The 24,678-nt window shown below is 41.0% G+C and overlaps 2 protein-coding genes across 7 annotated transcripts in view; both read left to right on the top strand.

The window, feature by feature from the left end:
- The window catches only part of zeb2a (zinc finger E-box binding homeobox 2a), a 49,158-nt gene extending 45,705 nt beyond the window's left edge, over window positions 1–3,453 (top strand). For all 3 annotated transcript variants that reach the window (XM_014173505.2, XM_014173503.2, XM_014173502.2), the window contains one exon: window positions 1,352–3,453. In XM_014173505.2, coding sequence (XP_014028980.1) covers window positions 1,352–1,935 — 584 coding nt within the window. In that variant the 3' untranslated portion in view covers window positions 1,936–3,453. The remainder of the gene's footprint in view (window positions 1–1,351) is intronic.
- A 1,459-nt stretch (window positions 3,454–4,912) lies between these two features.
- gtdc1 (glycosyltransferase-like domain containing 1) overlaps window positions 4,913–24,678 on the top strand; it is a 41,107-nt gene continuing 21,341 nt past the window's right edge. For 3 of the 4 annotated variants that reach the window (XM_014173508.2, XM_014173509.2, XM_014173507.2), the window contains exons 1-4: window positions 4,913–5,002; window positions 9,303–9,499; window positions 17,284–17,451; window positions 18,287–18,460. In XM_014173508.2, coding sequence (XP_014028983.1) covers window positions 4,964–5,002; window positions 9,303–9,499; window positions 17,284–17,451; window positions 18,287–18,460 — 578 coding nt within the window. In that variant the 5' untranslated portion in view covers window positions 4,913–4,963. The remainder of the gene's footprint in view (window positions 5,003–9,302; window positions 9,500–17,283; window positions 17,452–18,286; window positions 18,461–24,678) is intronic. The other variant, XM_014173510.2, reaches the window with a different exon arrangement.

Below are 24,678 nucleotides of genomic sequence, written 5' to 3'. Positions count from 1 at the left end.
GAGGGACTGTCTTTTTAAAGTTCATACAGTACATACACAGTGCCTTCAGTGACAGGGACAAGAATGACTGCGTTGACCCTGGTGGTATTTAACAGAATGCCAGGTCATATAGAAGGCTTGCCTGTATGGCATTTCTGGTTCTTTTTTAAATGATCTGCAAAGATGTGACCTCTCCTCCTGGGGACTCCTCTCTTTCATCAGGTTGCATCACCTCCTGTCACTCTGTGCAGGAATGCTCCATGAGGAATTCGCTGTCTCGTCTATTTTTGCCACACTGTGAGGGTGGTGGGGAGGGCGAGGAGGGGGGGGCACTTCAAGAATGCCAACTATGGAAGATGTCGCAGACATTCCAAGGCTATTTGTGGCTAGGAATTGCCTGTGTGTGTGCGTGCATTCCGTTGCGTGGCTGCTCGCATGTGTGTACTGTATGTGTATTGGCATTCGTAGGATGGGAGGTGTTTGTGCATGTGTGCGTGGGATGTGAGCTTTGGAAGGGTGCTATTATATAGGCCGATTGAACTGGCATTAGAGAGGCCCATCTTGTCTAATAGAAGTCAGATGGAAGGGAATATATTTCCGGTAGCGCCACTGAGTTGTAGTAAACCTTTAATGCGAGGAGCTGCGTGGTCCGGGGGCGGGGCGGGGCAGGGAAGGGGAGCGAAGGGGTGTGAAGTTACTCCTCCTACAAATATAACCGTCACACTATCACGCGAAGGATGCCTAATCCTAGTCATTTTAATCTGGACCAATGATGTCATGACAACACACTCTGTCACTGGTGCCAGGCTGCTTCAGTTTCACCTTGCTTGGTGTTCTAAACATCTGAGTTCACTGGCTTAGCTTGTTTCTCACTGGCCCCGCCGCAGTCGCAGACGACCCCATCATAGAGTGTTTGGGTTCTTATTTCCACCTGCCTCCCCCCAGTGTTATCTAGCAGCAACTGAAAATATCTTTATGGTCAACCATAAATGTAGGGTTACTTTCAACACTTTATTTTGTTTTGTTTTCGGAAATGTATTTGAGAAATGTACTTGAATTTATTTGTACAATCACAACATTACTCATTCCTATCATTATTTTCTTGTGTTAATTATTTTCACCATGATGGGAGGGAATGAAGAAATCCTGATATATGATATAAATGCTTTTACACTCAAGATGCACTTAACATGATCAATACATTCTGTGCCAAAGTCAGATCAAAGTCACTCTAATATTGCATGTCTACTGTATGTCTGTTCTCCTGAATAACCGTTTATCTTCCTTTTGTACTGTTCTGTGTTTCTAGAGAAGGGGACCGCAGTAACACCGTAGTAACACTTTCTCTCCCCTGTCTCCTGTGTCTCTGCAGGCAAGCGGCCACACCAGTGCACGATCTGTAAGAAGGCCTTCAAACATAAGCACCACCTCATCGAGCACTCGCGTCTGCACTCGGGCGAAAAGCCATACCAATGCGACAAGTGTGGCAAGCGCTTCTCTCACTCAGGCTCCTACTCCCAGCACATGAACCACCGCTACTCCTACTGCAAGAGGGAGGCAGAGGAAAGGGAGGCGGCTGAAAGGGAGGCCCGGGATAAGGGCCCCCTGGAGCCCACAGAGTTGCTGATGAGGAGGGCCTACCTGCAGGGTCTGGGGCCGCTGGGCTACTCGGACCCCGAGGACCAGCCGGAGGATGGGGGTGGCACCATTCTGAGGGACGGCACTGAAGGAGGGATGAGAGGAGGACGAGGAGAGAGGGAAGTGGACGAGACGTATGAGAAGGTGACAGACAGGCGAGAGACGGGAACTTTCAGGGAAGGAGAGGACGAGGAAGAGGATGACAGCAGGATGGACACGGCAAGGAATGATGAGGGAAAAGATGCGGAGCATTCAATGGATGAGAGTTCAAGAGAAGGGAAAACAGACACCAAGTCGGACCAGGAGGAAGCAGATTAAGTCAATACTGCAGTCATTTGAAAAAAAGCTTTCAGCAAATATTTGTCATGTTGGGTTGTTTCATTTCCTTTTTCCATTCTTCCAACAAACATGAAACTTGCTTTGTTTTCAGATAGGCACTGCGGTGGCTCAGTCAAGCAAGCGCGAGCGCTTGCCTCTAGCTTCTCAGAAGCTCATAATGATGGACTCATGCAATGTGGTGACTGCCAACATCAGAGTTGTGACGACAAGCTGGGTGGGATTGTTTAAGAATCCACATTATGCAAAAAAAAAAATGAAGTAATAATGATTATCATTATAATTAAAAATGAAACGAAGCTGTTTTTAATGTACAGTATTAAATAAGGCCTAAAAGCTGTGTGGTGCTATAATGTTCTTAACCCTTGTGTTTCATTGTGTTAATACCCCAAACTAGGAAATTGCACTCTGCCCCTTTAATCACTACAAAAACATTTTTTTGAAAAAAAAGCCTATGTATATTTATACCGTGCTTGAAGACTCGGTAGCAGTCCGTCAGTGTTGTACTTTGTCTACCACTTACTGTGATGTCCTTGGTTCTACCATCCTTTTTGCCAGGCAAACTAACCACACAATTTTGGGCCTCACAAATTTCTTTATGTGAAGGAAACTTTAAACCTGTGTGAATTTGATATGTTGTGAGTCTTAAATTGGACCGGAAGGGAGTGACAGAATGAAGGAGAGAATAATGAAATATGGAGGGCTCCGTACGTAAGACAGAGCCTTTGTATGTTTTATTTTCTCAACAGAAAGCCTTATATGCAAACCTTTTCACCTGTGCGTTTCTGCAAGTGCCATCCTTGTACAGTGTAAATCAGAGTTGATTTGTGTTATCTTTGCTCTGGCTTCAGTATTAAATAAATATTTCACCTTGTTTTCCAAGTACCTATGTCAGTATTAGCATAGATTGAGACAGCAGTTCGTTAGTTTACTTATGTTTGTGCAATTTTCTGTATTTTTTTCATGACCTTTTGTCAGTATTACTTTTTGTTGATTTTTTTCCAAGCATAAATTACATTTCGTTTTTATTTTAAAATTACCATTTTATTTATGTGACTCATTTTATATTTCCTAATTTTATTTATTTCATACTGTAGTGTACAGTATTATAGTTCCTCAAAAAATAGATATATTTTAGTAAAGGATTCTGTCATTGACTATTGGAGCAAATTATAAATAGAGAGCATTCTATGGTATTTGGAAAAACATTAATTGTTAAAATTTGAAATTTTGTTCTCATTGTTTTATTTCCTTTCAACTACTGGAAATTCTAAATTTGGGGAACTTTTGATACAATATTGTGAAAACACTGTATTTTTTGACAATAAAAATCCACTTTATTCATCCAGGTAAAGAGATGAAGATAGAGGGACTGTTGATAATGAAAAATTCCTGAAATGTCTGAAGTATTATTGAATTTTTAATTTCTCTTGGAAATGACCATGCTCGAATAAATGTAGCCAAATAAAATTTTAATAAAGCTGTGTTATTCTTCTTGTACTTGAACTACTTCTATTTATTAACAATCTAACAGTGATCATGTGTATGTGCAGTATAGCAGTCTCGTGTTTATTCAATTTTTATTAAGGTCATTATTGTCTAGATTATTGGTTGTTTTCCAATGTCCTAACTAGACAGCACATGAAATTGTGAAATGTCACAGTTCAGCGTATGGAAACTTTCTATCTTAGCATGTGAAAGTAGGAAGCGTTACTGTGTTGTGTTTTTTTTTACTTTAAAATGTAATAATAATTGAATTTGAACATGCCAATATAATAGAACATTCAAATAACATGTACTAACATTTTCAAAGGGAAACATTTTCAAAAGTACTGTAGACATTTTTCAAGCTTCAGTTTCATGTTCTACTCAGGGAAAGTTCCTAATTAACATCAACTCATTAGTACAATCTTTTACTTTACTATAAAATTAGGAAAAATTATCTCAAGTCTCTCTCTCAAATATAATTTATTGCTATCTTTACCTTCTGATGGGGATTTTACTTTATGTACCAGATTTCTTAGAGGCTGTGTGTGATAGACTTTAAAATTACTTTTGCTTTTTTAAAGTCTGAAAAGAAAAACTAGGCTTGAGCTAAAATTGTCACCAGCAGCAGACAGCCAAACTTGCCATGAACTGTTTGCACAGGAACTCAGAAGAATGACATTATCCATGACCTTACTAATTGAACTCACGTAATGAAATGCAAATAGAAGAAGGTGAAGAGTTCATTGTGTTAGACACACACACACACACACACACACACACACACACACACACACACACACACACACACACACACACACACACACACACACACACACACACACACACACACACACACACACACACACACACACAGAAAGAAGATAGTCTATTGTATGATCGATCAGATGTTGGGTAAGAGAAATGCACATTTCATCACTGAGTCAACTAAAACATGGAAGATCAGTTATTGGCAGAGAATATGCTCACAAGTAGCCTAGCAAAATTGTCCCTTGAGAGAATTGTCAAAATACTGTGTGAGAAAGCTCTATCGCTCAAGCCGCTGAAGACCTATGCAACCAGGGTCTTTGCTATCCGGGATCCCTGGGACATCCCTACCCCACTGAAATTGACATTTAAAATGGTAAAGGTAAAGGTTAGGTAAGGGTTATGGTTAAGCTTAGGGTAGGAGTTAAGGTTAGAGTTTGGAGTAGGGACGTCCCAAGGATCCCGGAATGCTCTGATCATGCAACCAGCAAGGTGAGAGGGTTTCCACTAGTGACCACAGCCACAAAGTCAAAATGGGCTATATCGTAAAAATTCATGAAAACAAAAACGATTTTTTTTTATTTAAAGGTTAGGGTTAGGCATAAGGTTAGCAGTGTTTTTAAGGTTAGCTTGAAAAACACATTTTAAGAAACAAAATTGTAGAAATAGGCGGGGTTTATGATTTTGTGGCTGTGGTAAATAGTGTACATCGGGTGAGAGGCGTTCCTAAAATGACGGTATCACGCAAGGACGAAATATGTGCGTCCTTTTTTGTAGCAAGCATATTCCGGAAGAGGTGAGTTTTCATTCCACATGCAGACACAAAAGAACACTGCAACGCATAGCACGTTGTTTCAAACACTTTACCTTTATATCTACATTCATTTAGTGAAGAGGATTGTTTTTTTTGGGGGGAGGGGGCATATCGAGACTAGGCTATATGTATTCGATGACGGATATGGTTACGAATTAAATTAGTGTGTCAAACGAGATGTTGGATACTGTACAATCTAGCTCTGGTCCAGCACGGCGTTAGTGCGGCTTGCTAAAGATGAGATTTCTGGATCTTTGAGCGGTAAAGGCCATAGACGAAATCCTTGAACAGTTTGTTTAGTGACTGGATTTAATGTACATTACTTCCGTTACTCAACTCACCAAAGTAAAGATGATGTTAGAGTGCTGAAGAACTGTTCTCACTTATGTGGCAGCTGCTATTTCTTCAAAATACGAAATAAAGTAGTTATTTTGAGAACATTTTGTTTACCGCCTTTTTTGTTGTATGGCTAGGTTACTACGAGTTGTCATGCGCACACACAACTAGTATTTTGTTTAGTAATACATGCACAGCCAGTCAGTCTTAATTGTTGCAATAATGTTGCACATTTTAAAGACTGAAGGGAAAGGCTGATTCTCCATTTAGTAGGTTAGATAGTTTCTCCTACTCTACTGCCTTACATTTCATACGAAATCTAAATAGATCTCTACCCATGTGTTTCAAGCCCTCGAGTCACAACTGATGACACTATTTTTCAGGGTACATCTGATCAGTCAGTTCATACTAAAATACAGAGAATAGTATTGTCGTTTATGACAGTTTGCTTACTGTGTTACTCAATAAAATGTTTTTTTTTTCTCACTACAGTAGCTCAACAGTGAAACACTCACCAGTGATGTGGTTTTAAATGAGTAAGCTTCTTGAGGCCTACTTCAAAGGGATGCTCTAAATTTACAAGGCCACCCAAAGTCGTGACAATTGCCTACACCATGTAAAAAAGCCTTATTTCATTCAGTGGCCTAGAATGCCTGAAAGTGTGATCCATCATCTGCATGAGAAGTCATATTTTGACAAATACAGTATGGTTTTAATAACCGACAAAAGTACATAGTAGCACATTCATGGCTCACAGGTAGTTGAATTGATCAAATGAGATCTGATGTTACTGAGTGTGGTAGATAGAACATTTCATTTTAGTTTGTCATATGAAGTCTGTAAAGTTCTACATTGGACGGCTGTGCTGCCTGCCTGTCTTTTCATTTTCCTGGCTATTGTGCATATCACTGTGCCTTCTCCTCCCCATCCAAGGCAGCACAGAGAGATTAGCACATGTCCATGTGCCTATAATTATAGCTGTAGTCCCTTTCAGTGGATCCTTAAATGATTAGCTTTTACGTAAAGCCTGCGCTTGTGAAGTACAAGGGCACGACTTCCTCAATTAAAAGAAGGAAAGTCACTTCTCACTCATTTCACCGCTTTGAAACCTTAATCCGTGGAAAATGGGAGCTTCCTCCCCTTTTCTAATATGAGATCAAAGGAGTTATGAATAGCATTACACGTTCCTTGCTCGATGTGCGAAGCTGCTTAAATTTGCATTGTCAAACTGAAAGGCCTGTCATGAGAACACTGAATGAAAAGGTTTTTAGGACACAATATTACCCTCTGTTTTGCTGGTTGAGCACTGATCCTAATGTAATCATCGTTTTTAGAAATATCTGTGAATATTATTGCCATTTACACCAATGGTGGAAAATAGGAAATGCTTCTATGACCTATAACTCAGTAATAGCCCACAGATAAAATCATGGGGAAGAATTCAATACACTAGGAATGTAGTCTTTCAAGTATGTCATCTTTCAAAACATTTCAATCATAAGACATTTGCTCTCGAATACATTTGGTGCCAGGAATTTTATTCAGATTAAAGGAACATAAAATGACAGAGGCTAAACTATTTTCCCAGATGTCAGACTACAGTTAATTTTTATGTCTAGTATTTACATTTTTTTGATGTGTAATAAATGTGTTATGTAGCCTTTATCTTATATGTGTTAGTGTTTACTACATTTGCCACCTAGCTGGTTGGTCAAGTGGGCCCTCAACCCTAACTACCTTCCGGACAGTGCTCAATAACTTTGGTTAGCCTTAGCCTCAATCTGCCATGTTCTCAGCTGCTACAGTATCTGAGGGGGATCTCTCATCTGATCCCATGTTTAGGAGAAATAAATCCTCCAAGAAAACGAGTCAGAGCTATCCTCCTCCCTGTCAGCCACCATCTAAGATGATTCCCCCCCACACACACACACACACACACACACACACACACACACACACACACACACACACAGACAGAATGCTTGCTTAAACCCTGCATGGCCGAAGGGACCAAAAGGGAGGTGTCGGAATCTGGCACGCACGCTCCAGCGATCTGTGTTTGCCGCCGGTCCCTGCAATCCCATCCAACCCTGTGCCTGCTACCCCCAAGGGCACGATGGGGGTAGTGCTTCTGGTGATGACTTTAATGGTCACGATTGGTCCTCACAGTGATGTTTTTATGCATTTTTATATGGAAATGCTGGCTGCCTCACCCCACCCTTGCTATCTAGGCCTATGTAAATCCTGTATTTCTGCATGAAATCCCTTTGCACCTCAGGGTGATGTGTGTGTGGTGAGGGGAGTGTTATGCACTTCAGTGTGTTTTTCCAGGATACACACAGGATTTATAAAGCTGTGGTGGTGATTGGCCTATTGGTTGATTTTCCACTTAGATTTCGGAGAGAATGAATATGTGCTATAGTCGCCCTATACTCTGGCAATGTTGTCTGTGACGTTGAGGATGTAAAGCTAAATTCTAAATGTAAGGGCGTTGTGCTAAATATTAGAAAAGCCAACAACAACAATGAGCCATGGGAAAAAAATGACCTTCCAATATGTACCTTCTTATTATGTTCCAATATTCACTTTTTGTCATGTTTTGTTTCCAGACTGAAATGGTGTTTCGGTTTAATGACAAAGCCTATCTGAGAGTCTCCAGTCAGACAAGTCAGGTCGTGAAATGACTTGTCAACATTCACAGTGTCATTACCGTGTTATTAATTCCTGAGTGGTTTGGTGCGTTGGGGATTCCCTGTTACATCAGTATGTGGGGGAGAGAATGGTGACATTAACCCTTTCAGTTAATGTCTGCCATTGAGGTGGAATGGTGTCAATAACCTGAAAACTCTGAAAAGGTGGGCGAAAGGTATAGATGAGGAGAGATTTGATCGTCAATGGGTCCGTTTTGCGATGCATGGCGGTAAGATTGGAAATCCCCCCGGAGATGTGGTTGAAAATGTGTTGTTTCGTGTTCTATTCCAGATGAGATGTTTGTCTTCTGTTAGCTGTTGTTATGCCACACAGTAATGGTCCACTGTCTATCCACATAATTGTTTAAAATTCAGTGAAAGCTTGCATAATGCTCTGTGCTTGGCAAGAGTCACACACTAGGTCAGAGATGTCAATATGTCATCTAAACATTTAGATTTTGTTTACAAATTGAATGCTGCCAATATATATTGGTTTTCCATTAAGCGTTTTGTTACAAGGGGTCACAATTGTGCTTTCAGGAAGATGTATTTTTGTCATTGGTCTAAACTTCTGTTTGCCTTTCTAAAACATTTACTTCCAACTGAACTCCATATCTACCGTCTTTTACATTTTTTAAGGTTTTACGGTGTCCAAAAAATTACATAGCAAGTTATCTACTTAAGATATGACTTGCATTATAGAACGAGAGAGGGACCAAGATATTGACTGATTGGAAAGTCTGTGGGCGAATGATGAGTGTGGCAAATAACTTACTACCCATTGTGGGCAGCTTAATGGAAGAATGAGATGGAGGGCATAACATTTACTGTAATAAACTGGAAATAATGGGGAGGAAATTTGTTGGAAAAGAAATTGCACGGGAACACAGTTATATTATATCAATGTATCCTCAGCATTTTAGGCTGCAATTACCTTCCATCATCATCACTCATATTCTTCCTTGCTTTTGCCATTCATTTACACTACCAGATAGTTTGTAATGACTATTTTACAAAAAACCTATTTGTATGTCGTCAGGTCAGTTTACCATAACTGATACAACGGGTCAGATTTCTTTTGTCCCACAGGAAAATAATAGACTACACTTCCCAAAATCCAACTGGTCTTTTCCTCTTTCCCTGCCAAGGAGGCCTTCATTGCCAATCTCTGAAAGCAATGATTTTCCCCCTCATTTCCCTATTCTTACTGCAGTTATCTTGTCCTTGATTATTATCATCCATTTTTCTCTCCTCAGATTCAGAATAGCCTATCCATGAGTGTGCTACTGGTAGAGGCGTTCTACGGTGGCTCCCACAAACAGCTGATAGACCTGCTTAGAGAGAATGTGGAAGACTGCGTGTCCTACACACTGCCAGCTAAGAAATGGCACTGGAGGGCCAGGACAGCAGCCCTGTACTTCATGCAGGCTATCCCGGCTAGCCCCTCATACAGGTATACATAGAAACATGACTGTTGGAATTGATACAGTGCTGATTAAGATTGCTAGATCATTGTTATTGTGAAATATACAGTACCAGTCAAAAGTTTGGACACACCTACTCATTGAGATGGTTTGAGTTGAGTTGGACCGGAGAGTGAAGGAAAAGCAGCCAACAAGTGCTCAGCATATGTGGGAACTCCTTCAAGACTGTTGGAAAAGCATTCCAGGTGAAGCTGGTTGAGAGAAAGCCAAGAGTGTGCAAAGGGTGGATACTTTAGAATCTAAAATATATTTGATTTAACACTTTTTTTTGGTTACTACATGATTCCATATGTGTTATTTCATAGTGTTGATGTCTTCACTATTATTCTACAATGTAAAAAATAAAGAAAAACCCTTGAATGAGTAGGTGTGTCCAAACTTTTGACTGGTACTGTACACTGCTTTTTTTTGTTGGTCTTTCCAACATGTTGTTTGTGAGCTCTGTAAAGGGGAAATCCAATTCCTCTGTTTTGGCACAGTGAGATGGAAAGTGGGCCATGTGGTTGTCAGCCATTTTTCAGGTACCCTTGTATCACTCACTAGTGGACTTCAGAGATTGGGATTCCATTAGGTCATTGACTTCCACAGAGAGGATTTAGGTCATATGTAATGAGACACAGCTGCTTGAAATGTCCCCAACCTTTCACTCTCTATTTTTCGGTGTCAATATGTTTTCCGTTTTATTTTGCACATTACTTTTAGGGGAATAACCCAATGTGTAAAAGTACTTAGCTATCTTTTCTTTTTGCTTTGGAATTACTTTGTCAGTTTTATTAGGGAAACCCAGATCAATTAGATACTATCCTGTCATTAAACCAGAGGGTGCACTATGATTATTATTCATCATTTTATTTGATGATAATTTCTGCTTTGCAGAAACGGGTTTGATTCAGGACTTGGTGAGTACTTCACAGATGATTGGCAAATATAGGGCGACTTACTATACGTTTGGTGAAGCGATGCATGATGCTGCAGCTCACCCACACACAGGGCTAACGCTCAGATTGATGTGTACTTGTCTGGTTTTGATCCCTCTCTGTCATCTCTGCAACACCGCAGTAACAGTCGTTACTGGAGAACACAGTGGGCGAGCGAGGTCACATATAGAGTAGAATTCCAACTTCAAAAAGGTCATCAGTCAAAATGAAGACAGGTAGTCAAATCGATAGTGGCTAGCAGAGGTGTGCACTCGAGTCTGACTGTTGTTACAAATGTCATGACTTGAGACTCAACTTGATATAAAATACAATAATTTCAGATTTGACTTGGAGCTTCAAAACTCGACTTTGATTTGAGACTGATGACTTGAAATCATCTGGCCAGGTTTTGTAACGTTTTGTCACATATTTTGCGGACAGAGTCTCCTTGGATTGTTCTCCACGGAGCCAGAGACAGTATTGCAGTTGCAAAAAAAATTATGGGCTGGTGAAACACACTCATCCCTCTGATTGGACCAGCAAACTGTCAATCAATACTGGTCGGGTGAGCTAGCGCAATGGGAAGGTTTTGGGCGGTGCAAGTGGGAAATTTAATGGTGAAAATATTTGTTTTTTTCATACATATTTTAATAGGCTACATAATATTATAGCCTACCATTTGTATTTGATATTTATACCTTTGCTTATTCGATCTGGTCACTAACATTGGGCTACGGCATTGCATGAAATTATTGTTTTAAAAAAAATCGAATTTGTGCTTCAGAAAGAAAAGTTTGCGGGTCTTGACTGTTGACCAATGATCAGTCATCGGCGTGCAAAGGCGGCTGCACATATCCAGATAGTGACCAGAAAGTGCTTGTTTATTTTTTTCCGGTTTTGCCAGGCAAAAACAGAGTAGCCTACCTACAGTTGAAGTCGGAAGTTTACATACACTTATGTTGGAGTCATTAAAACTCGTTTTTCAACCATTTCACAAATTTATTGTTAACAAACTATAGTTTTGACAGGTCGGTTAGGACATCTGCTTTGTGCATGACACAAGTAATTTTTCCAATACTTATACTTATAATTCGCTGTATCACAATACCAGTGGGTCAGAAGTTTACATACACAAGTTGATTGTGCCTTTAAACAGCTTGGAAAATTATGTCATGGCTTTAGAAGCTTCTGATAGGCTAATTGACATCATTTGAGTCAATTGGAGGAGTACCTGTGGATGTATTTCAAGGCCTACCTTCAAACTCAGTGCCTCTTTGCTTGACATCATGGGAAAATCAAAAGAAATCAGCCAAGACCTGGTTCATCCTTGGGAGCAATTTCCAAATACCTGAAGGTACCACATTCATCTGTACAAACAATAGTACGCAAGTATAAACACCATGGGACCACACAGCCGTCATACCGCTCAGGAAGGAGACACGTTCTGTCTCCTAGACATGAACGTACTTTGGTGAGAAAAGTGCAAATCAATCCCAGAACAACAGCAAAAGACCTTGTGAAGATGCTGGAGGAAACAGGTACAGAAGTATCTATATCCACAGTAAAATGAGTCCTATATCGCCATAACCTGAAAGGCCGCTCAGCAAGGAAGAAGCCACTGCTCGAAAACCGGCATAAAGAAACAGATACAGTTTGCAACTGCACATGAGGACAGAGATCGTACTTTTTTTTCATGTCCTCTGGTCTGATGAAACAAAAATAGAACTGTTTGGCCATAATGACCATCGTTATATTTGGAGGAAAAAGGGGGAGGCTTGCAAGCCGAAGAACACCATCCCAACCGTGAAGCACGGGGGTGGCAGCATCATGTTGGTGTTTTGCTGCAGGAGGGACTGGTGCACTTCACAAAATAGATGGTAGCATGAGGAAGGAAAATTATGTGGATATATTGAAGCAACATCTCAAGACATCAGTCAGGAAGTTAAAGCTTGGTCGCAAATGGGTCTTCCAAATGGACAATGACCCAAGCATACTTCCAAATTTGTTGCAAAATGGCTAAAGGACAACAAAGTCAAGATATTGGAGTGGCCATCACAAAGCCACTCCAATATCACCTCAATCCCATAGAACATTTGTGGGCAGAACTTTGCGAGCAAGGAGGCCTGCAAACCTGACTCCGTTACACCAGCTCTGTCAGGAGGAATGGGCCAAAATTCACCCAACTTATTGTGGGAAGCTTGTGGAAGGCTTCCTGAAACATTTGACCCAAGCTAAACAATTTAAAGGCAAATCTACGAAATACTAATTGAGTGTATGTAATCTTCTGATCCACTGGGAATGTGATGAAATAAATAAAAGCTGAAATAAATAATTCTCTCTACTATTATTCTGATCCTAACTGACCTAAGACAGGGAATTTTTACTTCGGATTAAATGTCAGGAATTGTGAAAAACTGAGTTTCAATGTATTTGGGTAAGGTGTATGTAAACTTCCGACTTCAACTGTACATTAATATTATCCATGTAAAGTGCTAATTAGCAATCTGCTACTGAAGCATCTTTGCCACAACAATGGGCTACCTGGTAATGTCATAGATCATGTTCATATTTAAAATAGGCATAGTTTGGGTGGGTTTTAATTCTTTACCTCGGAGGTGGTACTGGCTATGACTAAAGATAGCTAGCTGTAACATCGCACTACCTTCAATATTTATGTGATGAAAATGTAACATATTCTGGCGAATTAATTATGATATTTGTTAGGAAGAAAAAGGCTACAGAGGGATCATGCTTTCTATTCCGATCATTCAACCCCCGATGCATGCTGGGAGGCCGTATGATCCTGCTTGCTATTGACTCCAGAAAGTGACAGTATGACATGATAACGTTATACCTAATTGATATTGATTGCTATCATGAATGACTCAGCTCAAAATGCAGATGTAAAACACAGTTTATTTCTGTATCTTGCACTTTGAAAATGCATCACCGTTTTGGCTGTAATGACAGGCTACATTTGCGTGCGTGTTCGCCATGTGGGCGTGGTGCGCGGGGTTGCAAACTTTAAGTTTGAACCACAAATCTTTGGGGGTCGCGGGTCAAAACTTTGAAAACCACTGAACTAGCGAACAGATTGCTGATTTGCTGTGCATCGCAAACTTCAAATTGTAATGAGATTGTAGGATTGCCATAAATGAATATGCAGCTCCAAATTTGTTTGGTCAATAGCAGTTGTAGAAAAAGTACCCAATTGTCATACTTGAGTGAAAGGAAAGATACCTTAATAGAAAATGACTCTCAGTAAAATACTACTTGAGTAATAGTCTACAAGTATTTGGTTTAAAATATACTTATGTATCAAAAGGAAATGTAATTGCTAAAATATACTTAAGTATCAAAACTATAAGTATACATTATTTTAAATATCTTATATTAAGAAAACCAGACGGCACAAATGTTTTACTTTTTTAAAAATAAATGTATGTATAGCCAGGGGCACACTCCAACACATAATTTATGAACAAAGCATTTGAGTGTGCCAGATCAGAGGCAGTGGATAACCAGGGATGTTCTCTTGATAAGTGTGTGAATTGGATCAGTTTACTGTCCTGTTAAGCATTCAAAATGTAACCAGTACTTTTGTGTGTCAGGGGAAAATATATGAAGCAAAAAGTACATGATTTTCTTTAGAAATGTAGTGCAGTTATTAAAGTTGTCAAAAATATAAATAGTAAAGTACAGATACTACTGAAGTAGTACTTTAAAGTATTTTTTACTTAAGTACTTTACACCAGTGGTAAATAATATGAACTGTTAACTTTGCAATATCACCAGCAATGGGGCCTCAAGCAACAATTACTAGCATAGACCTACTGGTCTTTTGGTAAGTCAAAATTGCCTGAAATGGATCATTTACTTATGAAGCTCCCATTTGGAATTTGTTGTTCAAATCAATTATTACGTAGGCCTAATCAAAATGCATTGTAGACAAAATAACTTATTCTCTGGTAATCTCAATAAACAAACTAAGATTTGTATTTGAACAACTCATTGCCTGTATTTTTGTAATTTTTTTTACTTGAGGTGAAAAAACCTGCGACTTGACTTGCTCTTTGAAGGCACGACTTGGACTTGACTCAAGCCTAACAGTTCTATTTGGGACTCGACTTGGATCTTGTGACTTGAGACTTGAATAATCGTGTCTTGGTCCCACCTCTGGTTGCTAAGTACATTACGGAATGTCATGTGGCTAAGTAATAGCTCATATAGTAAGTAACTAAGCATAACCCCCTTTCTCAGTTCTGCTGTTTGTTGCCGTTTTGGATTTTGCAGAATGGGATATTTGCTGTTCCCTCTATGGGATGACAAGTGGTAATTCAGCACATAACAAATCAAAATGTTCTACTTATTTATATGAAAAAGGTAAATATATATATTTTGAATCCATCTCCCACTAAAGGGATACTTTAGTCCTGCAGTTTCAGTGCGTCTAATTCTTAACTACACAGGATGTCCCTGTGGAATATTCTTGGCATGAAAAAGGTAAAAATAGAGAACTCTCATCTGGTTTGAGTCAGAGCCCCGCATTACCGACAGAGTTTAGGGGGTGAGGGTGATTTCTGTAACATGCAGTCCTGTAGGCCTCTTTTAGTTTTGATCGAAGGCCCAAACAGGCTAGGAAATTGGGCTAATCCCATGTCTGAGAGGCACACGGGTACATGATCTTAGTGATGGCTCGTGGACTCAACCACATCAAAGATTCCTCGCTCATGGGTTAAGGGGACTGACTGACTGATGAAGGGATGGGCCTAGGCTTGAAGTGGAGGATGGGGGTCACATAGGGAGATGATGGAGCTTCAAAGCCTCATCGCTGAGCACGCAACAGATACAGAGACGCCGCAGAGGGAGACGGAGAGAAAGATATGCTTTTAGAGACAGAGCTGCGGTGGAAGTGCTGCATTGTCTGAGAGGCTGCAGCAGAGCTGGGCAGGGCCGGGTGGATTATCCTGCTTGGGAAATTATTAGATTTGGGTGATGTTACTATTTTACCTGCTGGTTACGATAAATGGGTCGTATTTAGCAGGATTTATCCCTTTGATGGATGAAAGGCATTTTAGTGGTTGGCATTGGAAGCAGTGGGGACATTCAAGTCTGATATGGCTCGGCTAAAAAGAGAGCTATCCCTCACCTCCCAGGGTTTCATTTTAGTCAGACATTAGTAAGCACGAAGATATGGAAGTAAGGCCCAGCGTTTGTTAGACATTATTGTACAGTGCATTCTGAAGTATTCAGACCCCTTGACTTTTTCCCCATTTTGTTACGTTATAGCCTTATTCTAAAATTGATGACATAGGTTTCCCCCCTGATCAATCTACACACAATACCTCAAAAGGACAAAGCAAAAACAAGTTTTTAGACATTTTTGCAAATTAATAAAAAACTGAAATGACATTTACATAAATATTCAGACCCTTTACTCAGTACTTTGTTGAAGCACCTTTGGCAGCAATTACAGCCTCAAGTTTTCTTGGGTATGACGCTATAAACTTGGCACACCTGTATTTGGGGAGTTTCTCCCATTCTTCTCTGCAGATCCTCTCAAGCTCTGTCAGGTTGGATGAGGAGCGTTGCTGCACAGCTATTTTCAGGTCTCTCCAGAGATGTTCAATCGGGATCAAGTCCGGACTCTGGCTGGGCCACTCAAGGACATTCAGAGACTTGTCCCGATGCCGCTCCTGTGTTTTCTTGGCTGTGTGAGGTCCTGAGTGCTCTGCAGCAGGTTTTCATCAAGGATCTCTCTGTACTTTGCTCCGTTCATTTTTCCCTCGATCCTGACTAGTCTCCCAGTCCCTGCCGCTGAAAACATTCCCACAGCATGATACTGCCACCACCATGCTTCACCGTAGGGATGGTGCCAGGTTTCCTCCAGAGGTGCCGGTTGGCATTCAGGCCAAAGAGTTCAGTCTTTGTTTCATCAGACCAGAGAATCTTGTTACTCATGGTCTGAGAGCCTTTAGGTGGTCTTTGGCAAACTCCAAGCAGACTGTCGTGTCTTTTCCTCAGGAGTGGCTTCCGTCTGGCCACTCTACCATAAAGGCCTCATGGTGGAGTGCTGCAGAGATGGTTGTCCTTCTAGAAGGCTCTCCCATTTCCACAGAGGCACTCTGGAGCTCTGTCAGAGTGAATATCGGGTCTTGGTCACCTCCCTGACCAAGGCCCTTCTCCCCCGATTGCTCAGTTTGGCCGGGCGGACAGCTCTAGGAAGAGTATTTATTGGTGCTTCCAAACTTCTTTCATTTAAGAATGATGGAGGCCACTGTGTTCTTGGGGACCTTCAATGCAGCAGACATTTTTTTGGTACCCTTCCGCAGATCTGTGCCTTGACACAATCCTGTCTCGGAGCTCTACGGACAATTCCTTCAACCTCATGGCTTGGTTTTTGCTCGACATGCACAGTCAACTGTGGGACCTTATATAGACAGATGTGTGCCTGTCCAAATCATGTCAAATCGATTTGAATTTACCACAGGTGGACTAGAATCAAGTTGTAGAAACATCTGAAGGACAGACAGGATGCACCTGAGCTCAATTTTGAATCTCATAGCAAAGGATCGGAATACTTATGTAAATAAGGTATTTCAGTTTTTATACATTTGCAACATTTCTAAAAAACAGTTTTCGCTTTGTCATTATGGGGTATTGTGTGTTGATTGATGATGATTTGTTGTTATTTAATCCATTTTAGAGTAAGGTTGTAATGTAACAAAATGTGGAAAAAGTCAAGGGGTCTGAATACTTTCTGAATGCACTGTATTTGCAGATAGATTAACTCACCCTCACCATCCCAACCCCCTGTGCTGTGTTCTGGTCCTCAGGGTCTTGTTTGCCAGTTCTGTGCTGAACCTGTCTGAACTAGTGGCCCTGCGTCCTGACCTGGCCACACTGAAGAAGGTGCTCTACTTCCACGAGAACCAGCTGGTCTATCCAGTCCGCAAGAGCCAGGACAGAGACTTCCAGTACGGATACAACCAGGTCCTCTCATGGTAAAGACCAGCCCGGCCTTGAGTGTGCAGTACACAATGTATAATACGGTATACAATCTATCTGGTGCGCAGTGAGTGCACGTTATTATCACAGTTAACAGTAGGAACAAGAGGTCGTAACAAGCAAAGACGATGAGCAACGAGCATAATTGCTCTGTTTGTTTGTGTATTTAAAATAAACAAACAACACACTATTCGTACGGTAATAGTTTGTCTTAATGAGCATGTCTGGGGCGCAACATGATTGGTTAATTACGGCAGGCCGACATGATGCTCTCTGGGTAATTGAAGTCACTCTTGTCGAGCGACTGGGCTGTCATTAATCAGAAGGCGAACAGTAAAGAGAGGGGCACTCTAAAGAAAAGTGATTGTTGTTGATCTGCATAGGGCAACGCGTCAATAAGTCAGTTCTGCAAGGCCCACTCAATCTACTTTAATGTCATTAACCCAGTCAAATATGGCAGCATTAAATAATACGCTACTCAAAGGGAATGGATCATTAAGAGATGTTTGATTGGATTCAAGCCAGATTGCTTTGCTAATTTGAATTATAATGCATGGCTTTCGTTCTAATGAAAGAGAATGGGAACCATTTAAGACTGTACTGATAAATGCAGACTATGCTGAACTGTTCCATGTGGCACACACTGAATCTGCAAATGAAGCAGTGTCACTTTGTGTGTGTGTGTGTGTACGAACACGTGTGTGTGTGTGTGTGTGTGTGTGTGTGTGTGTGTGTGTGTGTGTGTGTGTGTGTGTGTGTGTGTGTGTGTGTGTGTGTGTGTGTGTGTGTGTCACTGACTGTGTGTGTACCCTTCTTTTCCTTTCCCCCCAGCTTGGTGGCAGATGTGGTGGCGTTCAACTCTTCTTTCAACATGGAGTCTTTCCTGTCCTCCATTTCGTCCTTCATGAAGATGATCCCCGACCACAGGCCCAAAGACCTGGACAAGCTCATACGCCCAAAGTGTCGGGTCCTCCACTTCCCCATCCAATTCCCCCATGTCACAAGGTCAGTGTCATCATCCCTGGCTACAGTAATTTGCCTTCTAGGGATAACCAGGCCACTGATTAAATAAAGCAGAGTGGAGAGAGAAAGAGAAAGAGAGTTGCAGGCTTTTAATCCGGCCCAGAGAGCTGATAGGGTTTGGGAGCATGGTTAATAGCAATCTGACTGACTGGAGAGAAGTTAGTTGTGTAAGAGTCAAGATTAGTAGTGTCTACGGAGCTTTAATATCCTGTTTCGTGTTTTCGCTAAGGCCTATCTATCACTCTCGCACGTACCGTAGCCTATGTATTCATTACAGATGTTGATGTGTCTATGTGAAGTGTTTGGGTGAGATGGAAAGAGGTGGCAACCTTTTTAGGAGGACAGAGGTTTTTCTGTATCTCTTTGGATTGATTTAAGTGCTTCATCAGTATAGGTAACATATAAAAAAAGAATAATTATTTAATTAGAACATTGCGGTTAAGGAATATATTGAATCAAGCAATACTATTTGCTAGACGTATTATGAATTATTTCAACTAAAGCGCGGGAAAATATCCATTGTTACCTCAAATTGTACTTAGAAATTCACTTCAGCTAATACCAAATAATGAGTTTACATTTGTAAGTAAAATAACATGCATATAGATTAGAGAACTGTCATTGTGGATCGATTGGATCCAGGCGTCTCTTTATAAGCTGTTGTCTCGGCTCAGTGATGAGGGGTGGTTCTTTTTTATTGCTCTGTTCCAAAACAATGCGCTAGCTGCTAAGTGCTCCAAACCTCCACGCAACAGAGAGGGTCTGCTTCCTATTACAGACCAAATCAACAGCAGCCACTTCTTCACATGAAAACGACGGCATCGTAACCGTTTAAATTTGAGTATGAACATTGAAACACCAAAGGTATTTAGACAAAGTCCTTTTTGTGTTGACCACACAGGTGTGTGCTTGTCAATCCAATGTTGGTGTTGCTGCTTGAACATTTCTCTTATGTATCACAGCTGGAATTTCTTCCATGATATCCCATTTTAAGCAAAACCATAATGCCCATATTTTCATGGGGGCGGCATGGCATTTATTGAATAGAAATTCATAAACATATGATGCAGTTTTTTAGCGATTCCTGTGCTTTCTTTCAAGCCTTGCCATTCTCGGGGGTGACCGAACACAGTGGAAAAGATGAAAGCAGTCTCCGCCGCTCACCCAAGTGCACATATTGTTCTGAGCATACTCTTGTGGCATATTATAGCTAATTATTTAAGCCTACGTCTCCCTGTCCATGAAACTTGTGTGTGAGAGTGTTTGTGTGACCCTGCCTGCAGTAATTGTGTCACACAGACTTTATTTTATGGCCTTCCCAATTAGAGCGAGTGTATTATGTGATTTGAGTCCACTTTATGCTGGAAGCGCATATTCCCTCACAGTGACAGGTTTAACATTCAACATCATCATAATGCATTAACACATAACTAGACAGATTTTGTGCCAAGATTAAGAGTAAGGTTTGTTTTTATAGTATTTAGAGAGTATTTTTTTCTCTTTAAATTTTAAGTACATTGAAAGCAATGATGCAACTACAGTTTCTGAGCAGTGTGTGTGTTTGTGTGCATCTCTACATGTTTCCCTGTATATTCGCTGCGGTAAGAAATACTGAAAGTGAACTGCCATGGATGACGCAGGCCTCTCGCCCAGAGTGTTTTTCAGCTCATTTTCAGATGGTAATTTGCCTGATCCAAAGCAAACTCACAGAGTGTAAGTAAGCGATTATATGCATGGCCGACAATCCCCCAACATGCCCGCGGTCCTTTTCCAAACACAGTTAGTCCAGCTCTTTGAAAATATAAAACGCTCAGAGAAACAAATAGAGGAGAAATACCAGAAGATTTTTCTGTATAGGTATTTTTATGTCGCTCTGTCGCTCTCAGAAATGTCCACTCGGTCCAAGCTCTGGAGAGTTTATGGTGTTACTGAGAGCCCAAATGAATTTGCAAATTCACAAATAAAAACTCTCAACAACCTAAAAGCCCCTTTTTTCAGGCTGCACAACTGGTGGGTTTGTGAAAGCAATGGAGGGCTCTTTGTGGTTTGTGTGTTTGCAGTATCCATCTATCAATCGGCTTTTGAGAGGTGGACTTTTGTAATTTAATAGCGATTGACCTGAGCCAGCAGAAACCTGCGGTGAGATACAAAGCCATCACATTTATCATCGTGGAACAGCGGGGCATTGACTTTCTTTGAGTATTGTCAATCCGCTGGTCTGGTGTGTGTGTGTGTATGTACACACACACACACCAGACCAGACCAGCGTATTGACAATATTCAAATATATATTATATATATATATATAGTGGGTGGGGAATGGAGAGGGGTCATCAAATGTGCACGTGATCAGCAGGTGCCAAATTCTGGCAGGCCTTGCCCGGGACCCCACTGCAGTTTCCCCCATTCACCCCAGTTCTTTCTGAGGCCTTTGTGTGGCTGTCAGGTTGTCAGACAGCGTGTGTTCCTTTTCCTCTTGAGAACAGAACGCCGTCAGGTGTTCAAGGGGGAGGGAAACCAGATTGATCATGATTAGTATATTGTTATTTCATTTTCTCACATATAATATCTGCATTAAAAAAGGAATGTGGAAGGAACCAAGGGAATGTAGGCTTCTATGGAACAGGTTCTCCATTGTTAATGTTAGGAGACAAAAGGAGGGATTCCTTTAATGTTCTTCCATGAAAAGATATTAATGCAGGTTTCAACTCCGCTTGCAAGCGTTGTACGTTCTTTAGGACCTCCCCACTGATGGCCGGTTTTCATTAGGTCCCTTAACTCGCTACAGATAACTGAAGATACTTTTAAGTTGATTGGGAAAAGGTTGTTCTTTTTTGGCTACTTTTAAAAGACATTGATGTGGCTCTGTGTGAAGAAGCAGGCAGTCAACTCAGGTCTCAAGTGACTGACTCCTGGAATGAGTCTGCTGGAGGAGCAGATGGCAGGATATCCTGTTTGAAACGTTCCTTTGACAAAGTTCAAATGCAACTGGACATATTCGCAACTGATTGAAGATGGTAACATTTTTATACTGGAAGACAAATATAATCTGTTTAGTCCAACACGATCCAAAATAACCTAATCAGATATATTCAATTATACAGTTAATTTTGTGTTTCACTGTTTAAACGACTGATGAGACTTTTGGATGAATACTTTTTGTGTGAAAAATGGCGAGGTTAACCGGTTTGCTTTGGTTTCTGATTTGTGTCTAAGAGAGATTGTTGTCGTATCATCCACCCCACATAGAAAAACTATGAAGAACAAACAACCCCAAGGAGTGTCGAAGGTTTTCTACATTATAGACATCTGAAGGCATTTGTTGCCACGAGCCTTGGTAAAGCTTGGTGGGGCTGTTTAGCCGTGGGACTGTGGGGACTAATTGGAAACATTAAAGCGATGGAGCAGAGGAATTTGAAAGGCAGTGCTGTCTGGGTCGACTGGCTTGAGGAGACCGTGTTAAACAGGTGTGGTGTAGACAGAAACAAGGACTGACTGATGTTTGGAATTGATTTACCATTAGATCAACAGGGTGATCATTTTGCAATAATTGAACAAACATCTACCAAATAGAGACGGAAAGAAAGAAAAATGCTGTAGTACAGTCCTTCATGTGGTTATTTAGTCTCCTTATGATATGTAGAAAAGTGTAAAGAATTCAAGCTACATTGTCTGCTTGATTCCATTATTTGTATTACATTTACATTTGAGTCATTTAGCAGACGCTCTTATCCAGAGCGACTTACAGTAGTGAATGCATACATTTCATAAATTTTTTCCCCCCCGTACTGGTCCCCCGTGGGAATCGAACCCACAACCCTGGCGTTGCAAACACCATGCTCTACCAACTGAGCCAAATTGATGATACATACCCCCTCCCTGTGAATTTAATTCAGATGATTCACCACGTTCTCTCTGACTTTGTTCATGGGTAGACTTTCAACTGATCCCAGATATTTATCCCCTTGTTTACCACTAATGAAAATCTAGAACAATATGTTGTGTTCAACAGATTTATATGACCATGTAATCTGTTGTGTACTCCAATCTAACCTCTAATCTTGATCATGACACCGTTTAGATACTGCCTGAGATGAGGTAAATCTCCCTAAACCTCACTCACCCAGCCACCCAGCCCAGCCAGCCAGCCAGCCCAGCCAGCAAGCCCTGCTCTGCTCTGGCCCGCGGGGGTCAAATCCGCTGTCACCATTTGCCTCCCGAGCCTGTCATCCTCAGATGACCTGACGCTCATCCCACAATCTCCTCTTTGATTACTCTACAGTCACCGACCGGCGGTCACCCTGCCTGTGAGGAGGAGGGGGAAGCCTAGCTCTCCTAATCAAACCACCCCTGTATAAGCTCATCTGTGACGTGATGAAAACAGCTGTTGGTCGGTGGGCACCTTTTTTCTATTTACCTTGACTTTACTTCTGTCCTCCTTTATCCTCTTATATCTTCCAACTCCTCATCCTTTCATTCTACTTTCCCCCTCCACTATTCCCCCCCCCAAAAAAAACTCCAGTTTATTTCACCTGACATGTAGCTTGAGTACAGAACTGTATGCAGTAAGAGCTCAGCACAAAGTATGATGACAGTGCACAGCGAAACTGGAGGTACGGTGGTGCCTCAGCTTTCAGTCGCTCATGTGCCAGGAACGACCACAATTGGGTCCATATGGTGGCTTTGAAGTTCGGGGAACTAACCGTGATGAATAGGAATGAATTAAGGATCAAACCCTGCATTGGTGATTTATCCTTAATACCAAACTTTAGCTAACACACATTGGCATCTGTTCAGTGGTGACATAATCAAGAAAAATGGGTGTTTTCAAAACAAGCTACACAATGCAATAATCTCCTAACTAGGGGAGCTTTGCCTCAGCCAAAGCTGATAGAGGAGGATATTGAAAATGATCACCTATTTATTTCTACATTTAGCACATGGCTCGTCTGCAATGTGCGTCACACATTCTCAATAACAAAATTGTTATTGAGAATGTGTCCATGACAAACCCTCCAAAGACTGATATCTGAACTAATCCCAATAACACTAACAATAAGTACTGTTATGTTACTTTCATGTTCATTTTAGTTATACATCTACAACCTGTAGTCCCACAGACTACATCTACAACCCCGTCAAGTAAACTTGGATCTCACACAGACAACCTCCTTTCACCAGAAACTGTAATAGTTTGACACTAACCATTTCTACTTTTCAAACTTTAGCTCACTTCAATATACACAAGAGATGAATCAAATGGCCACTGGACTATTTACATTGACCCCCCCATTTGTTTTGTACACTGCTGCTACTCGCTGTTTATTATCTACGCATAGTCACTTCACCCCCACCTACATGTACAAATGACCTTGACTAACCTGTACCCCCGCACATTGACTTGGTACCGGTACCCCCTGTATATAGCCTCGTTATTTTTTTATTTTAATTTTTTTTACTTTAGTTTATTTGGTAAATATTTTCTTATCTCTTCTTGAACTAACTGCGCTGTTGGTTCAGGGGTTGTAAGTAAGCATTTCACGGTAAGGTCTACACTTGTATTCGGCACATGTGACAAACAAAGTTTGATTTGATATCTGTCCTGTGCCATATTGTTCCGAATGTTTATCCCATTACACAAATAAGATTTATACCCCATACTTTACATTTAGAAGGACAATGACAAGCATGTGACCATGATGTGTCCACAGAGCATGACATCACGGTGCACACAGAGTGTTTTAATTGGAACAGAATGACTTCTGAGTCTTGTCCCTTTGGGATGGATGGTGCTTGCGTGTCACAAGGAAAGGCGCTAATTTTGGTCTGTGTTCCAACTAGGGTTGCAAAGCTACCAGTAATTTACCAAAGTTACCGGAATCTTCAGTCATTTTGGTAAATTACCAGAGCCACTGCCTGTTCACCCCACTATCATACATAAGGCAAGGTCAGTACAGGTGCATCAAAGCTGTGACCGAGAGACTGAAAAACAGCTTCTGTCTCAAGGCCATCAGACTGTTAAACAGCCATCACTAGCACATTAGAGGCTGCTGCCTATAGGCATATACAAGAAATCACTGGCCACTTTAAGGAATGGAACACTAGTCACTTTAATAATGTTTGCATATCTGGCATTACTCATCTCATATGTATATACTGTATTCTATACTATGTTAAGTAACTTAATAATGTTTACATAT

The sequence above is a fragment of the Salmo salar genome, chromosome ssa25 (genome assembly GCF_905237065.1).
Source record: "Salmo salar chromosome ssa25, Ssal_v3.1, whole genome shotgun sequence".
NCBI classification, from domain to species: domain Eukaryota; kingdom Metazoa; phylum Chordata; class Actinopteri; order Salmoniformes; family Salmonidae; genus Salmo; species Salmo salar.
Note: the sequence above shows the minus strand (reverse complement) of the source record. Positions and strands in the feature narration are given on the sequence as shown.